This window comes from Dendrobates tinctorius, unplaced genomic scaffold (assembly GCF_039654945.1).
Source record: "Dendrobates tinctorius isolate UK_male_01 unplaced genomic scaffold, ASM3965494v1 ptg000111l, whole genome shotgun sequence".
In the NCBI taxonomy this organism is placed as follows: Eukaryota; Metazoa; Chordata; class Amphibia; order Anura; family Dendrobatidae; genus Dendrobates; species Dendrobates tinctorius.
The window spans coordinates 20,369,860-20,391,121 of NW_027361779.1; the positions used below are offsets into that span (position 1 = coordinate 20,369,860).

A 21,262-nucleotide genomic window follows, 5' to 3' on the forward strand; every position below is an offset into this window, starting at 1 on the left:
ACCGGATCAAAACCAAGCAAGCACAAAGTATCACAGTCACAAAAGCACACCAGGGTCACACACTCGGCCAAGGGTCTGAGTATAAGCGACAAGGCGTGAGCCCACAATGAGGCTATAAAAAGCCTCCAAGAATCTCAAATGGAGGCTGTCGAGATTAACCTCTAAACCAGTGGTCCCCAACCTTTTTTGCACCAGGGACCGGTTTCAAGCAAGACCATTCTTCCATGGCCCGACAGGGCGGGGATGGAGGTGTGGCAGGGGCGGGGCTTTGGTCATAAGGGGGCGGGGCTATGGACACGGTTGTAGTGTAGCAGTGCATACTTATAATTAAATAACATTTATAATGTGACTCAACTCACCATAGGTTTTGAATAAGTGCTCCATCACCCCCTTCTCCCCATCATTGCCTTCTCCCCATCACTCCCCTCTCCCCATCATTGCCTTCACCCCATCACTCCCTTCTCCCCATCATTGCCTTCACCCCATCACTGCTGTCTCCCCATCATTGCCTTCACCCCATCACTCCCCTCTCCCCATCATTGCCTTCACCCCATCACTCCCTTCTCCCCATCATTGCCTTCACCCCATCACTGCCATCTCTTCATCATTGCCTTCACCCCATCACTCCCCTCTCCCCATTATTGCCTTCACCCCATCACTCCCCTCTCCCCATCATTGCCTTCACCCCATCACTCCCCTCTCCCCATCATTGCCTTCAGCCCATCACTCCCCTCTCCCCATCATTGCCTTCACCCCATCACTGCCGTCTCTCCATCATTGCCTTCACCCCATCACTCCCCTCTCCCCATGATTGCCTTCACCCCATCACTCCCCTCTCGCCATCATTGCCTTCAGCCCATCACTGCCGTCTCTCCATTACTCCCCTCATGGCCTTCTCCTCATGTCCCCATCTCCTCCACGGCCAGGCTACACAAACACAGACCAACACACACACACACACACACGTACACACACACAGACAGACATACATACACACATTATATATACACACACAGACACACACACACACACACACACACACAGACATACACACAGACACCACCTCTCTCCTCTCACCTGCCCGCCACCCGCGCTTCCTCGCTCTGACACAGCAGCGGCCGCGCTCCTCTCTGTGTCAGAGACAGGAAGCGCGGGCGGCGGGCAGGAAGCTGGACGGGTCCTTGCAGCTCCGCTCCTGCTATTCCCTCTTGCAGGCAGCGGAGCTGCTTGGATCGCTCCCTGGCCGCCACTAAGAACTGCTGCGCGCCGCCCCATCCCCCGCTACGCCACTGACCGCCCCTGGCTCCCCTTGTGTCCGCGGACCGGCAAGGGCACTGCAGCGGCCCGATGCTGGGCCGCGGACCGGCGGTTGGGGACCCCTGCTCTAAACTACCTGATCCCACGAACTCAGCAGATCATGACATATTCATCCATTCTTCCTTGGAAATTTTTTCCAGTTCTGTGAGATTCCTGGGTCACCTTGCATGCACTGCTATTTTGAGGTGTAACCACAGATTTTTAGTGATGTTCAGATCAGGGTATTGTGAGGGCCATTGTAAAACCTTCAGTTTGTGCCTTTTGAGGTAGTCTATTGTGGATTTTGATGTGTGTTTAGGATAATCTTCCATTTGTAAAATCCATCCTCTTTTCAACTTTAGCTTTTTTACAGATAGTGTTATGTTTACATCAAGAATTTATTGAAATTTCATTGAATCCATTCATTGAAATGTTCCCTGTACCATTAGCTGCAACACAACCTCAAAACATTATTGATCCACCCCCATGTTTAATGTTTGACAAAATGTTCTTTTCCTCAAATTGTGTGCCCTTTTCTCTCCACATACACCTTTGATCATTTTGGCCAAACAGTTCTATTTAATATCATCAGTCTACAGGGCTTGTTTCCTCAATGTGTCAGGGATGTTTAGATGTTCTTTTGCATACTCCTGATGCTGAATTTTATGGTGAGGACGCAGGAGAGGTTTTCTTCTGATGACTCTTCCATGAAGACCATATTTGTGCAGGTGTCTGTGAACAGTAGAACAATGTACCACAACTCCATAGTCTGCTAAATGTTTCTGAAAGTCTTTTGCAGTCAAGCGGGGGTTCTGATTTGCCTTTCTAGCAATCCTACAAGCAGCTCTCACTGAAATTTAGCTTGTTCTTCCAGACCTTATCTTGACTTCCACTGTTCCTGTTAACTGTTATTTCTTAGTTGCATTTCGAACTGAGGAAAGGGCAACTTGAAAACTTTTCTTTCTTATAGCCTTCTCCCGCGTTGTGGACTTTTACCACTTTCATTTTCAGAGTGCTAATCGGCTGCTTAGAAAAACTCATGGTCGCTGTTTTTTGGCAAAAGGTTAGAGGAGGCTTAGTTTTTATAAAGCTGGGAAATTTGTAGCACCTGGCCTTTCCTAACGATAATAGTGAACAAGTCATAACCCTAATAACAAGCCATAATCCAGGCTAGTTTAGGTCTGAAACCTTAGTCAAAGTTATCTGAGCACACAAATCTCCAAGGGTACTCAAACTTTTACATAGGCTCATTTCCTTTTTTGTAACTTTTATAATATATTTTTTTCTTGCCTAAAATACGAACGAATTGTGTCATCTTTATCTTTATTTTTTTTAGAGATCATTTAACTTGCTTAACTATTCACAATAACAGTAATTTTGACAAGTGGTGCCCAAATTTTACATACCACTGTATTTCAGGAGCCTTGTAGAATTGGTGCAAATTGATTTGTAGTGGCGTACCATCTCTTACCTACCCATATCCATGGCTCTTTTGATCATATTTTTGTCAGACCGCAATGATGACCTCATGTCAGGCCAGGCCAGCTAATGTATAAAAGATCTGATACTCCTGCTTCCGTGTAGCAGTCAGAGACCATTGGCATGAGCGATTAAATGGGACATGCATGCATGGGAAATTCGCACCAACTCATTTGTCGAGTCTATTATGCTATTGCGTCCAGATAATTTTTTTTTTTTTTTTACACAAATAGAAATATCTCTATATATAAATCTGAGTGTGTGTGTATCACCAAACAATCACGAAGCAGCAGAGTGGGACACCAACCAATCACGAAGCAGCAGAGTGGGACGCGGTTGGAGAGCAGGGCTGAGGATGGACACAGCAGGACAGTGCATGGATAGTGGGGCTGTGAGGAAGACAGTCTTCAGGACAGGGGCCGAATAGTGCCGGCACCCTCCCAGCCCTGTCCCGGCTCAGTCGGCGCTCCCCGTCACCAACTGCGCTATCCCCCCTCTCCCCTGCAGCTTCCCGGTCTAAATTTAGACCCCGGCTTCTACTGCGGCCTACTACAGTGTTAGGCCGCAGGCCGCCCAATCACACGCGCTGCAGCTCCGCTATAGCTCTGCCCACTCTGGCAAGCTCCGCCCACTCCGGCAGCCCATGCCAGGCCACGCCCCGCAGACTGCTCAATCACATGCACTGCAGCTCCACTCTAACTCCGCCCACTCCGGCCGAACAAACAATCTGCGCACCTCTCCTGGTCCCGGGGTCACCGCGTGTGGTGCATGGAGAGTGGGGCTGTGGAGGAAGGAAGACAGCGGGGCTGTAGAGCAGGGGTCTCAAACACGCGACTCGCGGGCCGCATGCAGCCCCTGAGGCAGGCATCTGCAGCCCGCGGTGCACCACATGTCTCACTCCCTGAGGCAGGGGGGAGGCACGCATTCAGGAACGGCGATGGCATTAGCTGTTCTGTGTGCACACACTGCACAGGACCTGTGATGAGGTCACAGGAGGGGGAGGAGTCAGGGGTCACATGATTCGGGGACTCAGTGTGTGCAGGACGGACACTGCTGTCTGTGTGCTGGTTGTCATGGTACTGGATGAAGGTAAGTTTATGCGTGGGGTCAGGAGGGGTTAACAGGATGGATGGAGCAGAGCCCTGTGTGTTCGAGGTGTATGGAGTGGAGCCCTGTGTGTACGAGGTGTATGGAGCGGAGCCCTGTGTGTACGAGGTGTATGGAGCGGAGCCCTGTGTGTACGAGGTGTATGGAGCGGAGCCATGTGTGTACAAGGTGTACAGAGCCCTGTATGTATGAGGTGTATGGAGTGGAGCCCTGTGTGTTTGAGGTGTACAGAGCGGGAGTGCAGGGCTGTGAAGGAAGAGAACGGAGCTGTGGACGGGGAGAGCAGGGCTGTGAAAGAGAACGGGGCTGTGGAGGGAGAGAGCGAGAGATCGGGGCTGTGGACAAAGAGAGCGGGGCTGTGGAGGGACACCAGGACATGGATGTAGAGCGCGGCTGCGGAGGGATAGAACGGGATGGCGGGTGGAGAGTGGGGATGTTAAGGAAGACAGCGGGACCCACAGTTAGGTACTATGCCTGGGCAACGCCGGGCTCTTCAGCTAGTAGTAAAATAGAGTTCAAAGTTTCACATTTTGGACTCTGTTTACTATATTAAAGTCAATGGTTCCTTTTGGGGCATATTCTAAGGATTCAGATGGAAGCCCCTGATGAAATCATTTAAGGGGACAAAATGTGGTCTAAAGAACACCCAAAAAGGTACTTATTACAGAAGTTAAACTTAAAGACGGGGAGATGAATTTCTAAATTGAATAAAACTTGTATAATAGTTGCCAATTAATTATTTGTGTTTTACATGAGCCAGTGATCAGTAGAATGATCATTTATATGAACTTTCAGTATTGATCAGTGGCAGTTTAAACATGTTCACTGTCAAATCCTTAATTGTTGTAGATTGCATCTTTTCTGCAATCATGAAATTATTAGTCAGCAGAAAATGCCTTCAGGTAAACTGTGTCACTAATAAGATTCTCCCGCTATATCATTTCTATGTGAAAATGATAGTAAACGAGCTTGAATCATCATTATAAACCTATAAAAAATCCGTTGCCAAACGGAAACAAACCTCTCTGGCTATAACATTGCACCGAAACACTAGAGACACATATACTTCAATGAGATAATTAATATCATATAAGATAATACCAATCAGTTATGATTGATTAATATGCTTGAAATAAGCCACATAGATAGAGAGGTACATAACCAAAATAATTTTATTACACGTATAATTTAGACAATACATAAGTATTAATAGTGAGGTAGATGAAAGACATATAGCAGCTAAGAGATAATGGCACAATAAAGGTTGATAAGAGTGCCAGACAGGAAAAAAGGCATCTCACAGGTCAGGAATGCACTGTACCGGGCAAGAAGTATCAAAAAAATAGATTATCACAGGATAGGTCTAAATAATAAATCAGAGTTAAGATAGCAGAAAATCCTAAACCATAAAATAGCAGTATCCAGAAACAGAAAATAATCTGGATATAAATAGTTGATGCAGCATAACAACGAGTTTATAATAAGACCCTATACTGATGAGCGCAAGTGAATAGTTAATAAAAACTGTAAATAGCAGAGTAAATACCTTGCGACATGATCCCGGTAATGTGTAGGTGTACCCGTGGGATGCGCTAAGGCCCCGACGCGCGTTTCACCGTCCTCGGTTTCGTCAGGAGGCATAATCAAAAAGTTGGAGCATGGGGTTTAAATGGGGGAAGTGTAAATCAATCAGCGCATCCGGACGTGATGTCCTGCATCATGACGAAGCAGGCTGGCGCGCGCCGTGCTTGATGGGAGGGAGAACACGCGTCATCACCTAACATCACCACGGCAATGCGTCCTAACCCGCCGCGCCACAAGTCAGGGCAGCGCACGTACAGGGCACGTCTGCGCCTAGGAAGGGGGTGTGTAGGTCCATCAACAAATAGGCGCGCATCTAGACGTGATGTCCCGCCCTATGATGCGGCAGGCCGGCGCGCGCCGTGCATGATGGGAGGGAGGACTCACGTCATCACCTAGCATCACCACGGCAATGCGTCCTAACCCGCAGCGCCAGGAGTCTTAACAGCGCACGTGCAGAGCGCATCTGCGCTTAAGAAAGGAGGAACTATATAGTGATGAGGAGGACACCTATAATGGGAGTTTCCCGCCCCGTAACAGAGCAGGACAGCATATTCGGTATATGGTAGAAAAAGGGGGGGGGCACATATTAGTACACAATATTGTCACTCATCATCAATCATACAGACCATACATACTGAATGGTCGAGATATTCATAATAATTAAATCCTATACTTAGGCAGTAGGAAACATTATCTAAATTATGAAATAGAAAAAATGAAAAAGATATGTAAACCAAAATCAAATGATGATTAATTATTCGCTTGAATCGTCGTTCACTATGAGTAGTTTGGGTAAAAATACTGTAACAAGGTGGCCCAGGGTTGTAGTCCCAGCCGAGTCAACTAAGGCTAGTTTCACACTTGCTTTTTTTTGCAGCGCGTTTTTCCCGCAAAAAAACGCATTAAAAAAACGCATACAAATGCATACAAACGCTGCGTTTTTTTCAAGCATTTTTATGCGCATGCAGGAAAAAAACGCAGCGTTTTTGCGCGTTTGTATGCGTTTTTTGTGCGTTTGCGTTTTTTACAGATTTTGGAAAAAACCCACAAAAATGAAAAAACAACCATTCAACAACACACAAGACCAATGGGACTTCATTGTGGGTGTGGTATGTTAATATATAGACCCTGTCTACAGTATTCTTCACATTTGCTTGATTCTTCTCGTGACCATGGATCTGCGCTGGAAGAGTTTTCACTTCAACTTGGATTTGGACATCGCGATGGCTCAGGCGTATGCAGCTGCTTGCCATGAACAAAGGAAGAGAGAGAGGCAGCGAAGACGGCGGCGTATGTGGATACATCCGATTGTTGAACTCCGGGAGAGCCGTGGGGCATACCACACCCTCTACAGCGAGCTACAGGCAAACCCGGAGAAATTTACAGATTATATCAGGATGTCCCACGAAAGTTTCATGGATTTGCTTGCTCGTGTCCAACAATCCATCCGGAGACAGGACACACAGCTCCGTCGTGCGATTCCTCCTGAGGAACGGCTACTGGTGACATTACGGTATGTTTTAAAAACCAAGGGGTGCGGTCTGATGGTTTTTTTTTAAATTTAGTATTCAAAACCGTGGGTAATTAGTTTTCGTGAATGTACTAATATTTTATTTTATAGTTTTTTAAAATAATATACATAAATATTAATTTTACTTCTTTGTCTGGTCACAGATTCCTGGCGACTGGAGAAACCCTATCTTCACTACACTTCCAGTACCGTATTGGAATCTCTACCTTGTCTGGAATTGTTGCTGACACCTGCCGGGCTCTCTGGAATGTTCTTTGCCCAGAATTTATGCCCCTGCCCACCGCTGAAAAGTGGATGGAAATTGCTGACAAATTCTGGACAGTATGCAATTTTCCCAACTGTTTGGGAGCTGTTGATGGTAAACACATACGGATCATCAAACCCCAAAGAACGGGATCTGAGTACTATAATTACAAAAAGTACTTTTCAATAGTACTCATTGCGATTGCGGATGCCGGATGTATGTTTGTAGCAGTGGACATTGGAGCATTTGGCCGTGGTAATGACTCACAGGCTTTTAAAAACTCAGACATGGGCCGGAGGTTGTATGGCAACCAATTTAATTTCCCTATGCCACGGCCTCTTCCTCACACCGAAGCTCCGCCACTGCCCTTTGTAATGGTTGGCGATGAGGCTTTTCAAATGTGCGGAAACTTACTGAAACCCTACTCCAGCCGGGACTTGGACCACACCAAAAAAATATTTAATTACAGGCTGACCAGGGCCAGAAGAACTGTCGAGTGTGCTTTTGGGATTCTTGTTTCCAGATGGCGAATTCTGGGCACGGCCATTAATCTTAAACTTGAAACAGTCGATGAGGTGGTGAAGGCCTGTGTGGTTCTACATAACTTTGTGATGGCTAAAGAGCACCCGACCTTTGAACTGGACGATGATGCTCCTAACCCATTGCCTGAATTCACTCAGCACACTCTCAGGTCATCCGTTGAAGTTGGCCAAATGAGGGACCAATTTGCGGCCTACTTTATTTCTGATGTAGGACGGGTGCACTGGCAAGATGAAATGGTGTAATGTTTTTGTTTGTTTATGGTAATAAAAAACCTTATTTGATACCATTACTGAGTGCACTATATTTTTGAAACTCCAATTTAATAAAAAACTTCCCATGTATAACTGAATTTTTTGATGTTCACACACCTGGGCAGGTAAATACACATATGAGTTAAAATGCAGCATTGCTAGTCTGCGTGAAATATATTGGAACGAGCAAAGCTGCAGGCCATGAATCGGGAAACCATTTTTTTTCAAGAGAAAATTGTGCAACTAGTTGAAAACAAAGTATGTGATTTTCTCAAAACACAACCCTCAAAACCCAACCCCAATGAAAGTCCATGGGGAATACAAGTCAGCATTGAGTGGATGAATGTAATCTGCTCCATTCCAACTTACAAGTTATTACACTAGGCCTTTGAATGACTATACTAGGCTGTGGTATTTCAAATATGAGTATAGTAGGCCTTGGGCCTACTAGTATAGTCATATGTGAAATACCACGGCCTAGTATAGTCATACCAAGGCCTACTGTAATAACTCGATTTTTAACAACTAGCATCTTGTTTCACAAAAAACAAACTGGTGAAACTAGAAAGAAACTTATAAGTTTCAACAGTTTGTTTTTCATGAAACCAGATTCTAGTTGGTAAAACTAGAGTTATTACACTAGGCCTTGGAATGACTATACTAGGCCGTGGTATTTCAAATATGAGTATAGTAGGCCTTGGGCCTACTAGTATAGTCATATGTGAAATACCACGGCCTAGTATAGTCATACCAAGGCCTACTGTAATAACTCGATTTTTAACAACTAGCATCTTGTTTCACAAAAAACAAACTGGTGAAACTAGAAAGAAACTTATTTTTAAGACAAGTTTCAACAGTTTGTTTTTCATGAAACCAGATCCAAGTTGGTAAAACTCGAGTTATTACACTAGGCCTTGGTATGACTATACTAGTCCGTGTTATTTCACATATGACTATACTAGGCCTTGGGTTGGTTTTTAACATGTATTTACCCATCAGTGTGTGTGAGCGGCGCAAACAACATTAATGAAACTTAGTAATGGTGAACCACAAATGTAAATTTATTTTTAATCACAAAAATAAACCAAAAAATTATTTTTTCCGGCGTTTGGGGGCAGATGATTTCAATTTGGGGGTGTGCAGGGAATATGCAACACTTGCTGTTGAAGACGGTGTTTGAGGGGAAGGGGCAACAAAACTTGTGGGGGAAGGTAGTCCAGTTAATGGAATCAAACTAGGAACACTTGGAGGAGAGGAAATCTGTTCAGGTACATTAGTTGTAATGGCATGTCGCCGTAGGCTTGTGTGCCTGGACCGACTTTGGCCCAATGCCCGCCTTGATGGATTTCGCCTTGAAGTAGGGGCAAATATTGAGTGTAGGTCCCCCGTCTGCAGGTGTGGCTGCTGCTGCTGCTGAGGTGGCGGCTGCTGCTGCTGAGGTGGCGGCTGCTGCTGCTGAGGTGGCGGCTGCTGCTGCTGAGGTGGCGGCTGCTGCTGAGGTGGCTGCTGCTGCTGAGGTGGTTGCAGCTGCTGCTGAGGTGGTTGCAGCTGCTGCTGAGGTGGTTGCAGCTGCTGCTGAGGTGGCTGCTGCTGCTGAGGTGGCTGCTGCTGCTGCTGAGGTGGCTGCTGATGAGGTGGCTGGAGCTGCTGCTGAGGTGGCTGCTGCTGCTGCTCTTCGTTGTCAGTGCTCGTCCTTGCAGGAGGACTGGTGGCGGCAGTGATGGTCCAGGTTTGCAGAGTGGTGGTGGCAGGGCTACTACACGTTGTTGTAGCGGCAGGGCTGTTCCATGTTTGCCTAGTGGTGGCTGAGCTCCACGCATGCATGGGAGTGGCGGTGGTGCTCCAGACAGGAGCAGCGCTTGCCATGGTGGTGTCGGTGAAGTGACCAGCTGCACTCAGACTTGTGGTGGTGTAACGGTGGGTGTCCTGGCTTTGAATAGAGGTGTCCGTGCAGTGGTATGCAGCACAAGTCGGTAGTGAGGTGAAGCGAATCAATGGTGGCACAGGTGGAAAGGACACCACTGACTGCTGACCGTACCGATTATGCTGCATAGCCTGCAAGAAAGCATTGTTGCAGGCCTGCAGCACATTCAGCTGTTGATCAGGACTAAGGTGTTCCGCCATGCCCTTTTCAATCTTACTAAAAAAATGGTGTGCTGGTCTGTTGAGGTCGGCCTCCAGACGGTCAAGGCGCTGTTCTACAGAATTGAAGCGGTGTTCAAAGTGGTTAAAACCACGTTCCATGAGTGCAAAACCGCTTTCAACTCTGTCGGACAGTGACTTGAGGCTGGAATTAAATGTCTCGCTCAAATGCATAAACTCGGGCAAGACATTCCTGTCCAAGGCCCTCTGCCGCTGGCGGGTAGTGCACGCATAACCAGTGGCAGAGACCTGGGACAGGGGAACACCTGATGGCCCAGCTTCCTGGTCACCAGCTGTGTGTGTGGTTGACCTGCAAGGTGCTTCCTGGCTGTCGGATGGCTGGGACGGGTCAGAGGACGTCCGAGGAAGGACCGCTCCAGGGCCAGGTTGCAGGGTGCTGCTCCAGGTGCTGTTGAAGAAAGGAAAATCATTACTACCATGCCTTTACAAGAAGCATCAGCTGTGGATTAGAAAAACACAGATTAATAAAAATAAAAACCCAAAATTTATAATACTTACGATCTCGTGGCAAGGACCGGTCTTAGGAACTGCAACGCGTGATAGTGACGGTATCGAGTTCTGGTCCTTGACGCAGATCCACTGCGAACCTGGCCCTCAGCACGAACATCACTGTTGAAGCGGTCCTTGATCGAACGCCAACGTGTTCGGACTTTGTCCACTGTTGATAAAAAAAAAAACAGTGCCGTCAAGGACAACAGTCACTGCGGCACAATGTAGCAATACAATACTCAAAGCAGTCACTGTAGACCCCGATGACACTGTTGGGTTTCCTGCTAGAATACACCTAGCACGAAACCCAACAGTGCCGTCAAGGACAACAGTCACTGCGGCACAATGTAGCAATACAATACTCAAAGCAGTCACTGTAGACCACGATGACACTGTTGGGTTTCCTGCTAGAATACACCTAGCACGAAACCCAACAGTGCCGTCAAGGACAACAGTCACTGCGGCACAATGTAGCAATACAATACTCAAAGCAGTCACTGTAGACCACGATGACACTGTTGGGTTTCCTGCTAGAATACACCTAGCACGAAACCCAACAGTGCCGTCAAGGACAACAGTCACTACGGCACAATGTAGCAATACAATACTCAAAGCAGTCACTGTAGACCCCGATGACACTGTTGGGTTTCCTGCTAGAATACACCTAGCACGAAACCCAACAGTGCCGTCAAGGACAACAGTCACTGCGGCACAATACAGAGCAGGGAAATACTCACTAAACGCCTTTTTGGAGGATGCTGTGGCGCTGTCCCAGCCATCCATCAATGCTGCGGCCACCTCATTCCATAGCCGCCGGGTCACCACAATGTCCTTGTGCAGCCGGTCACGGCTGTCCCACAACGGCGAACGTTCCTGGACCAGGCTGATGAGCTGCTCATTATCCAGGTACACGTCTTCATCTCGTTGTGGAACCTAGACAAAACACATTCATTAGAATAATCCAATTTAAATTGAATAAAAAGTTACAAAAAAAGAAACATAAAAAAGAGTAAAAATAGAAGATAAAAAATAAAGAACATTACAAATCATTTGATACTTACATTCCGTATCACCACCGGGACTTGGCTTCGCTGCTCCTGCTCTTCGCCCTCACTAGTCCCGTCCACAGAAGAGGATGATGACGATGTCTTAAAAAAGTTGAAAAAAACGTAAGAGATTTGGAGAAGCAGCAGATATACTTACCAGATGCACAAAAATAATCACCTCACGGTCTGCTTGCGCCAATTCCTGCCGCGATGGGGAATACTCTGATTCTGAAGACATACTGCATGTAAAAATAATAAAAATCATTAGTACATACATAATTTAAAAGGACAGGCATATAATGTAATATACTCACATTCTTCGCTGATATAATGGGTTCTTGGTTGACTGTCTGCTCTTCAATCTGTCAGTGTAGTAGTGGCAGAGTTTTGGCAGGCACCTCCTTTATATAGACTTTTTTTTTTGACTTTAGAAGATTATAACTAGGACAACAAGTGGACACCACCAAAAAAACGCAGCGCTAAAAAAACGCATACCTGCGCATGCCAGTGCGCACGTATGCGCATCCATAGGCTATAATGGCCATTTTTAGCGCAAAACGTGCGCATACGTGCGCATGCGCTTTTTTCAAGGGCCAAAAAATGCAACATGCTGCGTCTGGAAAATACCAACGCACACCCCAAAAAAACGCAGCGCATGAAAATCGCATACATGCGCTTACCAGCGCGCAGGTATGCGCACCCATGTTAAATATAGGGGAAAAAACGCATGCGCAGGTATGCGTTTTTTTCCAGCGCTAAAAAACGCAAATGTGAAACCAGCCTAAGCCACAGTCAATATACACCCCGATACCTTGTACAGAAATAGACAGGACAAATGTATTCCAGACACCGCTGCAGTCCCAACAGGGAGAACAATTTAAATAAAAGATAAATGAAGTACAAACACTGGCTTCCTGCTTTCTCCCTAGCTTCACCCATGGCCGTACCCACAACAGCCATGGCAGCCAAAAGAGGCGGTAGTTCTTATGCCAGAATCTGGATGCTTAAAGTCCCTTCGGCGGAGTCTCACGTAGTCCTAGTGCCAGTTGTGCTGCTCCATACGCTGGAATCTGGACGCTTGAAGTACCTTCGGCGAGGCAGCACCCTTTACCCCTCCTGGGGTCCAGCAAGGTTCCCAGCCGCAGCTGAGCATCTTCCCTGGGCAAACAGCTTCCTGCTCTCTTGAGGCTGCAAGTCTAGCCCACAAACTAACCCTTTGCTGTCCCTAACATTACACAATACAGGTTCATAACAGTGCAAACACAAGAAACATCACAGAACATACTGTATGTACATTACAAGACAAAGGGGAACTCTACATAGTCAAACAATGCATACAAAGCACATCAACTGGTCAAATATAAGTCAGACCAAAAATGATATTAAACACTTAATCAATTAAACCTGTATCCCTGACAATAAGTTTTTATTTACTGGGGTTCTTGAGATGAGTGGTCAGTGGATGACGAATATGCAGGCAAGGAAACCTAGGAGTCAACACAGACTAATACCGATCTACGTTGCAACGAAGGCAATTTTTTAAGAAAAAAGTTAGAGGGCAATTCATCAATTTTTTTTTGCTGGAAAACTGGCGTGAAAATGCTTTAAAAAAATTGCAATTTTTTTTCACAACAAAAGAAGCTGTGTAAAACTGAGTGACTTTTGTTGTTTTTACACCAGAATGTTGCAGCTCCATCAAAATGAGCAAAGCTATGGCGGCGCGAGGGTTGGATGGGTAGTGGCTACGCATGCTTGTCAAATTAAGCAGCTTTGTTGGTTACTTTTACGCCTGGAAAGCTTTGACTGGAGCCGCTTTTCTGGTGAGGCATACACCACTGAGAAGATGCATTGAATTTATTATGACATATGACTGTTAATGAATTTGGCTTATTGTGCTCCAGTGTGCCCTTCATTAAGAATGCAGGGTGCAACACCAGACTTACTGAAAAGGTCCCCATTTTTTTCTATTTTTTTATAGCAGGGTTTGCTTTAAGTACATTCTATAGCATAACATCATATCTTTTTATGAAATTACGTAACAAGGGTCACGAACAATCACAGGGTTTGTGTACATTGATGGTTAAAGAGGAAATTGTGCTAGATGTTCTTCCACAAGGAATTTAGTCTTAGACTGTTTGCTTTGGACCGTTGTATCTTAGAAAGTAAAACAAAAGTATTTGGGTGGTCTTTGTCAATTTTATGGTAGACCAAAAAAAGCAAACTGTATCCTTATATAAGCATGACATAATTCAGTATCCTTGCTATAATAAATGTCATATTTATTGAAGAGGAAAGACTACAACATCGTGATTCCCTTGGCTGATAATGTAATTGTGGGCAGAAGCATAGAAAAAGCTTTTGATGTTTTCTAGCACAGTTGGCAAATTGGGACATCTTCATTGTATTCATTGCAGACCTCATAGCGAGAATTGCCGATATGGTCTTTTAATATTGTAGAAAAAGTGCAATGAAAAATGGATAGATCACTCTGTATTAGCATACAATAATTATTATGCAGATGTTAATTGTCTCAAAGCGACTGGGACGTCCTTGGAATTGCTGCCAAGAATCCATGATGATTAGTCAAAATATGTTGTAAATAAAAGCTTTGCAAGGGGTCCCATAAAGTTAGTTTAGTAATACAGTTTTAACAATAAGGGTATCATTATTAGAATAATAAAATAATTATCTAGAAATAAAGTGAAATAAATTAGAACCATAAAACGCCATGAAAATTGATTCCAGTTGAAAATGTGATATGTTTTGATTAATCTAAAAGATTTATCATGGGTCCTCCCTTTAATAAGCTTTTATATAGACTTTTTATAGTTATTCATGGTGTTATAAAACGCAAAAGCCATCAATATATTTGAAGAGATAATCGCTGTAAGTTTATATACCAGCCACTGCAGGGCTCGTGTGACTAAACAATGTCATACAAGCCCCGGGAGACCCGGCGCCAGCATTACTACTGCAACAGTGCCGATACAGTAGGTGAGTATGTGTTATGTTTTTTTTTATTTCATAAGGTGGACTATTTTATTTATAAAGGGATTGTCCAGGTAGTGGATAACCTCTAGACTAAGCTGTTTTTTTTTTTTTAATGACCTACTGTTTTAACCTTTTAACGACCAGTATTATTTGGGCCTTAAAGACCATATCTTTTTTTTTTTTTTCTTTTTTCCCATCGATACATCCGAAGAGTCTTTTTTTTTTCATTATATTTCATTATCAATGTTGCACAATTGATTACACAGAACAAATAGCATGTAATCTTTTTTTTTTTTTGCAAGTCTGCGTAATTTCAGCAATGCCAGTCTTTTATGTCCTTTTTTACTTTTTACTACTTTTGAACAGGAAATACATTTTTTGTAAAAGAAATACTTTTTTAAATGGTCATTTTGGCAGCCTTTTTTTTTCCAGTAAAGATGTTTAAGAGTTTTTATTGCTTCTATTTTGTGATACAAAATTCAAGAAGATTTGAATGGAAGCAAATACAGCCAAATAAATAATGATAACCTTTATTAGTGTTTAATTAGGAAGAAGCTGACTTTAAACATATGTTGGAGTACCATTCCTCACCTTCTACAGGTTGCTTGTTATTTTACTAAAAATTGATTACCGTATTTTTCGCTTTATAAGATGCACCTGATTATAAGACGCACCCCCAAATTTGGTGAAGAAAAAGAGAAAAAAAGTGTTGTGTTTTTTTTATGTTAAATGGAGGTGTGTCTTATGTCAGTGTCCGGCTTTCAAATCATTTACCGTATATGTCCCTCATCCTGGTATCTATATAACCCCCATCCTGGCACATTGCCCCCTTGTGCTGGCACATAGTCCCCCCCATCCCATCCTGGATATGGCCCCCCTGGTCACTATATGCCCCCCTGCTGACACGCACATGGCCCCCCTCTCTCTATATGCCCCCCTGCTGGCACGCACATGGCCCCCCTCTCTCTATATGCCTCCCTGCTAGTACGCACATGACCCCCGGGTCCCTATATTCCCCCCTGCTGGCATTCACACTGACCCACATCCCTATTTTCCCCCTGCTGGCACACATTGTCCCCCCGTCCATATATTTCCCCCTGCTGGCACACATTGTCCCCCCATCCCTATATTCCCCCCTGCTGGCACACATGGCCCCTCGTTGATATATTCCCCCCTGCTGGCACACATTGTCCCCCCGTCCCTATATTCCACCCTGCTGTCACACATGGCCCCCGTCCCTATATTCCCCCCTGCTGGCAAGCACATGATAAAATAATAAACAGTTAACTCACCTTCTGATGATGGGTCCTGCACCCAGCTCCCCCGTGGCTTTCCTGTGTCTGCTGAGATCCTCCTCCTGCTAGGGTGTGGCAGCAGTTGCTCATTCAGGCAGTTCATTGTAGCTACAGGACCTTCCATGATGTGACCAATAGGACCTGCAGTCATGTGACTCGCAGTGCACACTGGGAGTCACGTGACCGCAGGTCCTAATGGTCACATCATGGAAGGTCCTGAAGCGATGAACTGCCTGAATGAGCAGCTGCTGCCACTCGCCCTTCAGGAGGAGGATCTCAGCAGACAAAGGAAAGCCACGGGGGGAGCTGGGAGCAGGAGCCATCATCAGTAGGTGACTATAGTGAGGGGGAGGCGGGGGAGAGTGCAGGCACATGTAATATGCACCGCTCCTGTTATGAATGGGTCACCGAGGAGGATAGCAGGACCAGGCTAAGCCACCAGAAAGGTTGGTAACTAAGCGGATTGCAGACCCCTGATCCTATCCACACAACTAGCGGTAGCCGTGGAGCGTACTTACGATGCCCTAGACGCCTCGGCACAGCCGGAGAGCTAACTCAGCCTAAAGCAAGAAAGGTGAAATCTAAACTGCCCCGGAGCAGACCCTAAATAAATAGATAGCCCCCAAACATATATTGTCGGTGAGACAAGATGAAAACACAAACGCAGGCAGAAAAATAAACTGAGCAAATGATGGGGCCCAAACTGACTAGACAGGAAAGGAAAGACACTGTCTGCAATCACGCAAAAACCCTGAAAAATCCAACACGTCTGATGCACAAAAACCTGAAGTCACACGACTTCGCCCCCACTATATCAGCACTCTGGTATATACTGAAAGCAAAGCAAAAAGAGACCAATATAACAGGGGACAGAACAAACTGACACAAGCAGTAACATATGGGCAGTGATCCAGCACAGCCCCAGCAGGAGCAAGCTGACCCGCATAAAGCAGAGATATACAAAACCAGATCAAATGCAAAAAGATTAGCAAATTAACCACTTAGCTGAACCATGCAGGAACAGAGCAGGAGACATCAGACCTCAGAAGACACGAAGAAAATCACCAGCAGGGATTGAAGGAAGTCAGCTGTCTTAAATTCACCAGTCAGAAACCCCAGATCTCCACTCGTCATCATCATTATCAGATGGCAAGCCTCTGTCAATCTGACCAGCTCCATTACCTTCTGTAACCACCAGATGGAGCTTAGAAAGAGAATTCACAACACGTTCCCCTGTCTACCAACTCTGCAGGCTTCAGCACCGAGGTGATGGACAGTGAATATTACATGAGCCTAATGAGTGGGAGCACATGACCTCCCGCTGTCTCTGCAACCTGCAGCCAGCCCACCCCAGCCCCCTGACACCACGCCAGAGCCGCCCGCCCCCACTTTATAGTACAGCAGCACACAGATTTGCATTATAAGACGCACCCCCCACTCTTCCCAAAAAATTTTGGGGAACAAAAGTGCGTCTTATAATCCGAAAAATACGGTATGTGGCTTCCATCTGCACATATTTATTACTGATATATACTGTGCATTACCCACTATGGGATATCATTGATGGTCTCTGTTGTGCCTTTATTCATTCTACTCAATGGCCTCAGAATGATAGGTAGTCTTGAGTCCTGTATGTTCTATTAGGTCTGCTTTATTTTTTATATATATATAGTCATATGATAAAGTTTGGGCACCCCTATTAATGTTAACCTTTTTTCTTTATAACAATTTTGGTTTTTGCAACAGCTATTTCAGTTTCATATATCTAATAACTGATGGACTCAGTTATATTTCTGGATTCAAATGAGGTTTATTGTACTAACAGAAAATGTGCAATCTGCATTTAAACAAAATTTGACTGGTGCAAAAGTATGGGCACCCTTATCATTTTCTTAATTTGACCACTCCTACCTACTTTTTACTGACTTCCTGAAGCACTAAATTGGTTTTGTAACCTCATTATGCTTTGAACTTCATAGCCAGGTGTATCAAATCATGAGAAAAGGTATTTAAGGTGGCCACTTGCAAGTAGTTCTCCTATTTGATTCTCCTATGAAGAGTGGCATCATGGGCTCCTCAAAACAACTCTCAAATGATCTGAAAACAAAGATTACACTGGTCAACAGCATTTTTGGTGCCAAAGATATTTCATCGAATTTAGGGTATTTTTGGGGTGCTGATTCTGAATATGTCATCAGTTTTGCCAGATTGGCTCAAGTTTTTGAGATTTTTGGTATCTTATTTATAGCACTTGTTGGTAAATGCGACGCATCATCTCATTAATTTCTTTGGATTAGTACTTGAACTGAGCAGTTCTCAATATAGTTTTGTGTTAATTAGTGTTCTAAAAGTTTGTTCATAGCTTGATTTTTGCACTAACTTTATGTTGTTGTCTGTTTTCCAGTGAAAAGCATGAACTCATCAAGAAGAAGTTGTCTTAACGATCCAGACTCATTCTGTTACATTTGTGGTGAATACACACTGCCAAAACATAGAAGAAACATAACAGACTTCGTAAAAAAAGTGTATTTTGCCTATTTTGGGGTTATGCTTGGGGACCAAGACAAGTTTTGGGCACCACACATAGTGTGCAAAGCATGTATCGAATTATTACGAAAATGGAGCAAAGGACAAAGAAAAAGCTTCAAATTTGGTGTTCCAATGGTGTGGAGAGAGCCAAAAAATCATCATGATGACTGTTATTTATGGTAAACACAGGTACAGGCACATCTTCACAATGAGGGACAGGCCTTCTTGCAGATTCCATGTTACTCCCATTTTCGTTTCTTATGCTTATTGAATCCTTGCACTTGCACTGCACAGAAATAACAGTCATCATGATGATTTTTTGGCTCTCTCCACACCATTGGAACACCAAATTTGAAGCTTTTTCTTTGTCCTTTGCTCCATTTTCGTAATAATTCGATACATGCTTTGCACACTATGTGTGGTGCCCAAAACTTGTCTTGGTCCCCAAGCATAACCCCAAAATAGGCAAAATACACTTTTTTTACGAAGTGTGTTATGTTTCTTCTATGTTTTGGCAGTGTATATTCACCACAAATGTAACAGAATGAGTCTGGATCGTTAAGACAACTTCTTCATGATGAGTTCATGCTTTTCACTGGAAAACAGACAACAACATAAAGTTAGTGCAAAAATCAAGCTATGAACAAACTTTTAGAACACTAATTAACACAAAACTATATTGAGAACTGCTCAGTTCAAGTACTAATCCAAAGAAATTAATGAGATGATGCGTCGCATTTACCAACAAGTGCTATAAATAAGATACCAAAAATCTCAAAAACTTGAGCCAATCTGGCAAAACTGATGACATATTCAGAATCAGCACCCCAAAAATACCCCAAATTCATTAAAATATTTTGGACACCAGAAAAAAAATTTTTTTTCGTTGACCTGTGTTATTCAATATAGCTTTTCAGGGGAAGGATACAAAAAGTTGTCTCAGAGATTTAACCTGTCAGTTTCCACTGTGAGGAATATAGTAAGGAAATGGAAGAACACAGATACAGTTCTTGTTAAGCCCAGAAGTGGCAGGCCAAGAAAAATATCAGAAAGGCAGAGAAGAAGAATGGTGAGAACAGTCAAGGACGATCCACAGACCACCTCCAAAGACCTGCAGCATCATCTTGCTGCAGATGGTGTCACTGTGCATTGGTCAACAATACAGCGCACTTTGCACAAGGAGAAGCTGTATGGGAGAGTGATGCGAAAGAAGCCGTTTCTGCAAGCCCGCCACAAGCAGAGTCGCCTGAGGTATGCAAAAGCACATTTGGACAAGCCAGTTACATTTTGGAAGAAGGTCCTGTGGACTGATGAAACAAAGATTGAGTTGTTTGGTCATACAAAAAGGCGTTATGCATGGAGGCTAAAAAACACAGCATTCCAAGAAAAACACTTGCTACCCACAGTAAAATTTGGTGGAGGTTCCATCATGCTTTGGGGCTGTGTGGCCAATGCCGGCACCGGGAATCTTGTTAAAGATGAGGGTCGCATGGATTCAACTCAGTATCAGCAGATTCTTGACAATAATGTGCAAGAATCAGTGACAAAGTTGAAGTTACGCAGGGGATGGATATTTCAGCAAGACAATGATCCAAAACACCGCTCCAAATCTACTCAGGCATTCATGCACAGGAACAATTACAATGTTCTGGAACGGCCATCCCAGTCCCCAGACCTGAATATCATTGAACATCTGTGAGATGATTTGAAGCGGGCTGTCCATGCTCGGCGACCATCAAACTTAACTGAACTGGAATTGTTTTGTAAACAGGAATGGTCACAAATACCTTCATCCAGGATCCAGGAACTCATTAATAGCTACAGGAAGCGACTAGAGGCTGTTATTTTTGCAAAAGTAGGATCTACGAAATATTAATGTCACTTTTATGTTGAGGTGCCCATACTTTTGCACAGGTCAAATTTTGTTAAAATGCAGATTGCACATTTTCTGTTAGTACAATAAACCTCATTTGAATCCAGAAATATAACTGAGTCCATCAGTTATTAGATATATGAAACTGAAATGGCTGTTGCAAAAAACAAAATTGTTATAAATAAAAAAGGTTAACATTAATAGGGGTGCCCAAACTTTAACATATGACTGTATATATAATGTATGGACAGAATGTATTCAGACCTCTTTAAGTTTTTCACTCTGTTTCTTTGCAGCTGTAAGGAGGTGGCTGGTCCCCTCAGTTGTGCCCTCTCCTCCTTCCGTGTGACCCCCTTGAGCACCTTATATAAATATGTTACATACTGTGTTTGTCTGGTCCTAATGTTTACTATTGTAATGTATGTAACTGTGTGTTAGAAGTAGGGAAAGAGATAAGTAACTTAGGGGGCTGGGTCAGCAGCCTCCAGATCAGGCAGGAAGTCTCGGTCTGCAAGCCAGAAAGCCTGGGTACGTCGACCAGGGCAGATATGTGCTACAGAAGGGGAATTGCCAGACTCCCGGATGGGAGAGATCTGCTGCCCCGGATCAAGGAGTTATACGGACTTAAGGAATACGACACAGGCCCCCAGGACTTAAGAAGGGGTGTCAGGCGCCCCATCTTAACTGGAAAAAAACAAATGTAGAAATGATTACAAATATATTAAAAAAGAAAACTGAAATATCACATCGTCATAAGTATTCAGACCCTTTGGTCAGTATTGAGTAGAAGCACCCTTTTAAGCTAGTACAGCAATCAGTCGTCATGGGATTGATGCAACAA

General features: G+C 44.3%; 2 protein-coding genes across 5 annotated transcripts in view; one reads left to right on the forward strand and one right to left on the reverse strand.

Moving 5' to 3' along the window:
* The window catches only part of EPHA7 (EPH receptor A7), a 283,691-nt gene that overhangs the window by 146,171 nt on the left and 116,258 nt on the right, over nucleotides 1-21,262 (forward strand). The gene's annotated exons all lie outside the window — the stretch shown is intronic.
* LOC141100955 (uncharacterized) overlaps nucleotides 1-21,262 on the reverse strand; it is a 75,957-nt gene that overhangs the window by 42,944 nt on the left and 11,751 nt on the right. Inside the window, exons 2-4 of the mRNA XM_073589715.1 lie at nucleotides 11,425-11,620; nucleotides 10,697-10,856; nucleotides 9,271-10,586 (exon numbers count right to left, since the gene is read on the reverse strand). Coding sequence (XP_073445816.1) covers nucleotides 9,271-10,586; nucleotides 10,697-10,856; nucleotides 11,425-11,620 — 1,672 coding nt within the window. The remainder of the gene's footprint in view (nucleotides 1-9,270; nucleotides 10,587-10,696; nucleotides 10,857-11,424; nucleotides 11,621-21,262) is intronic.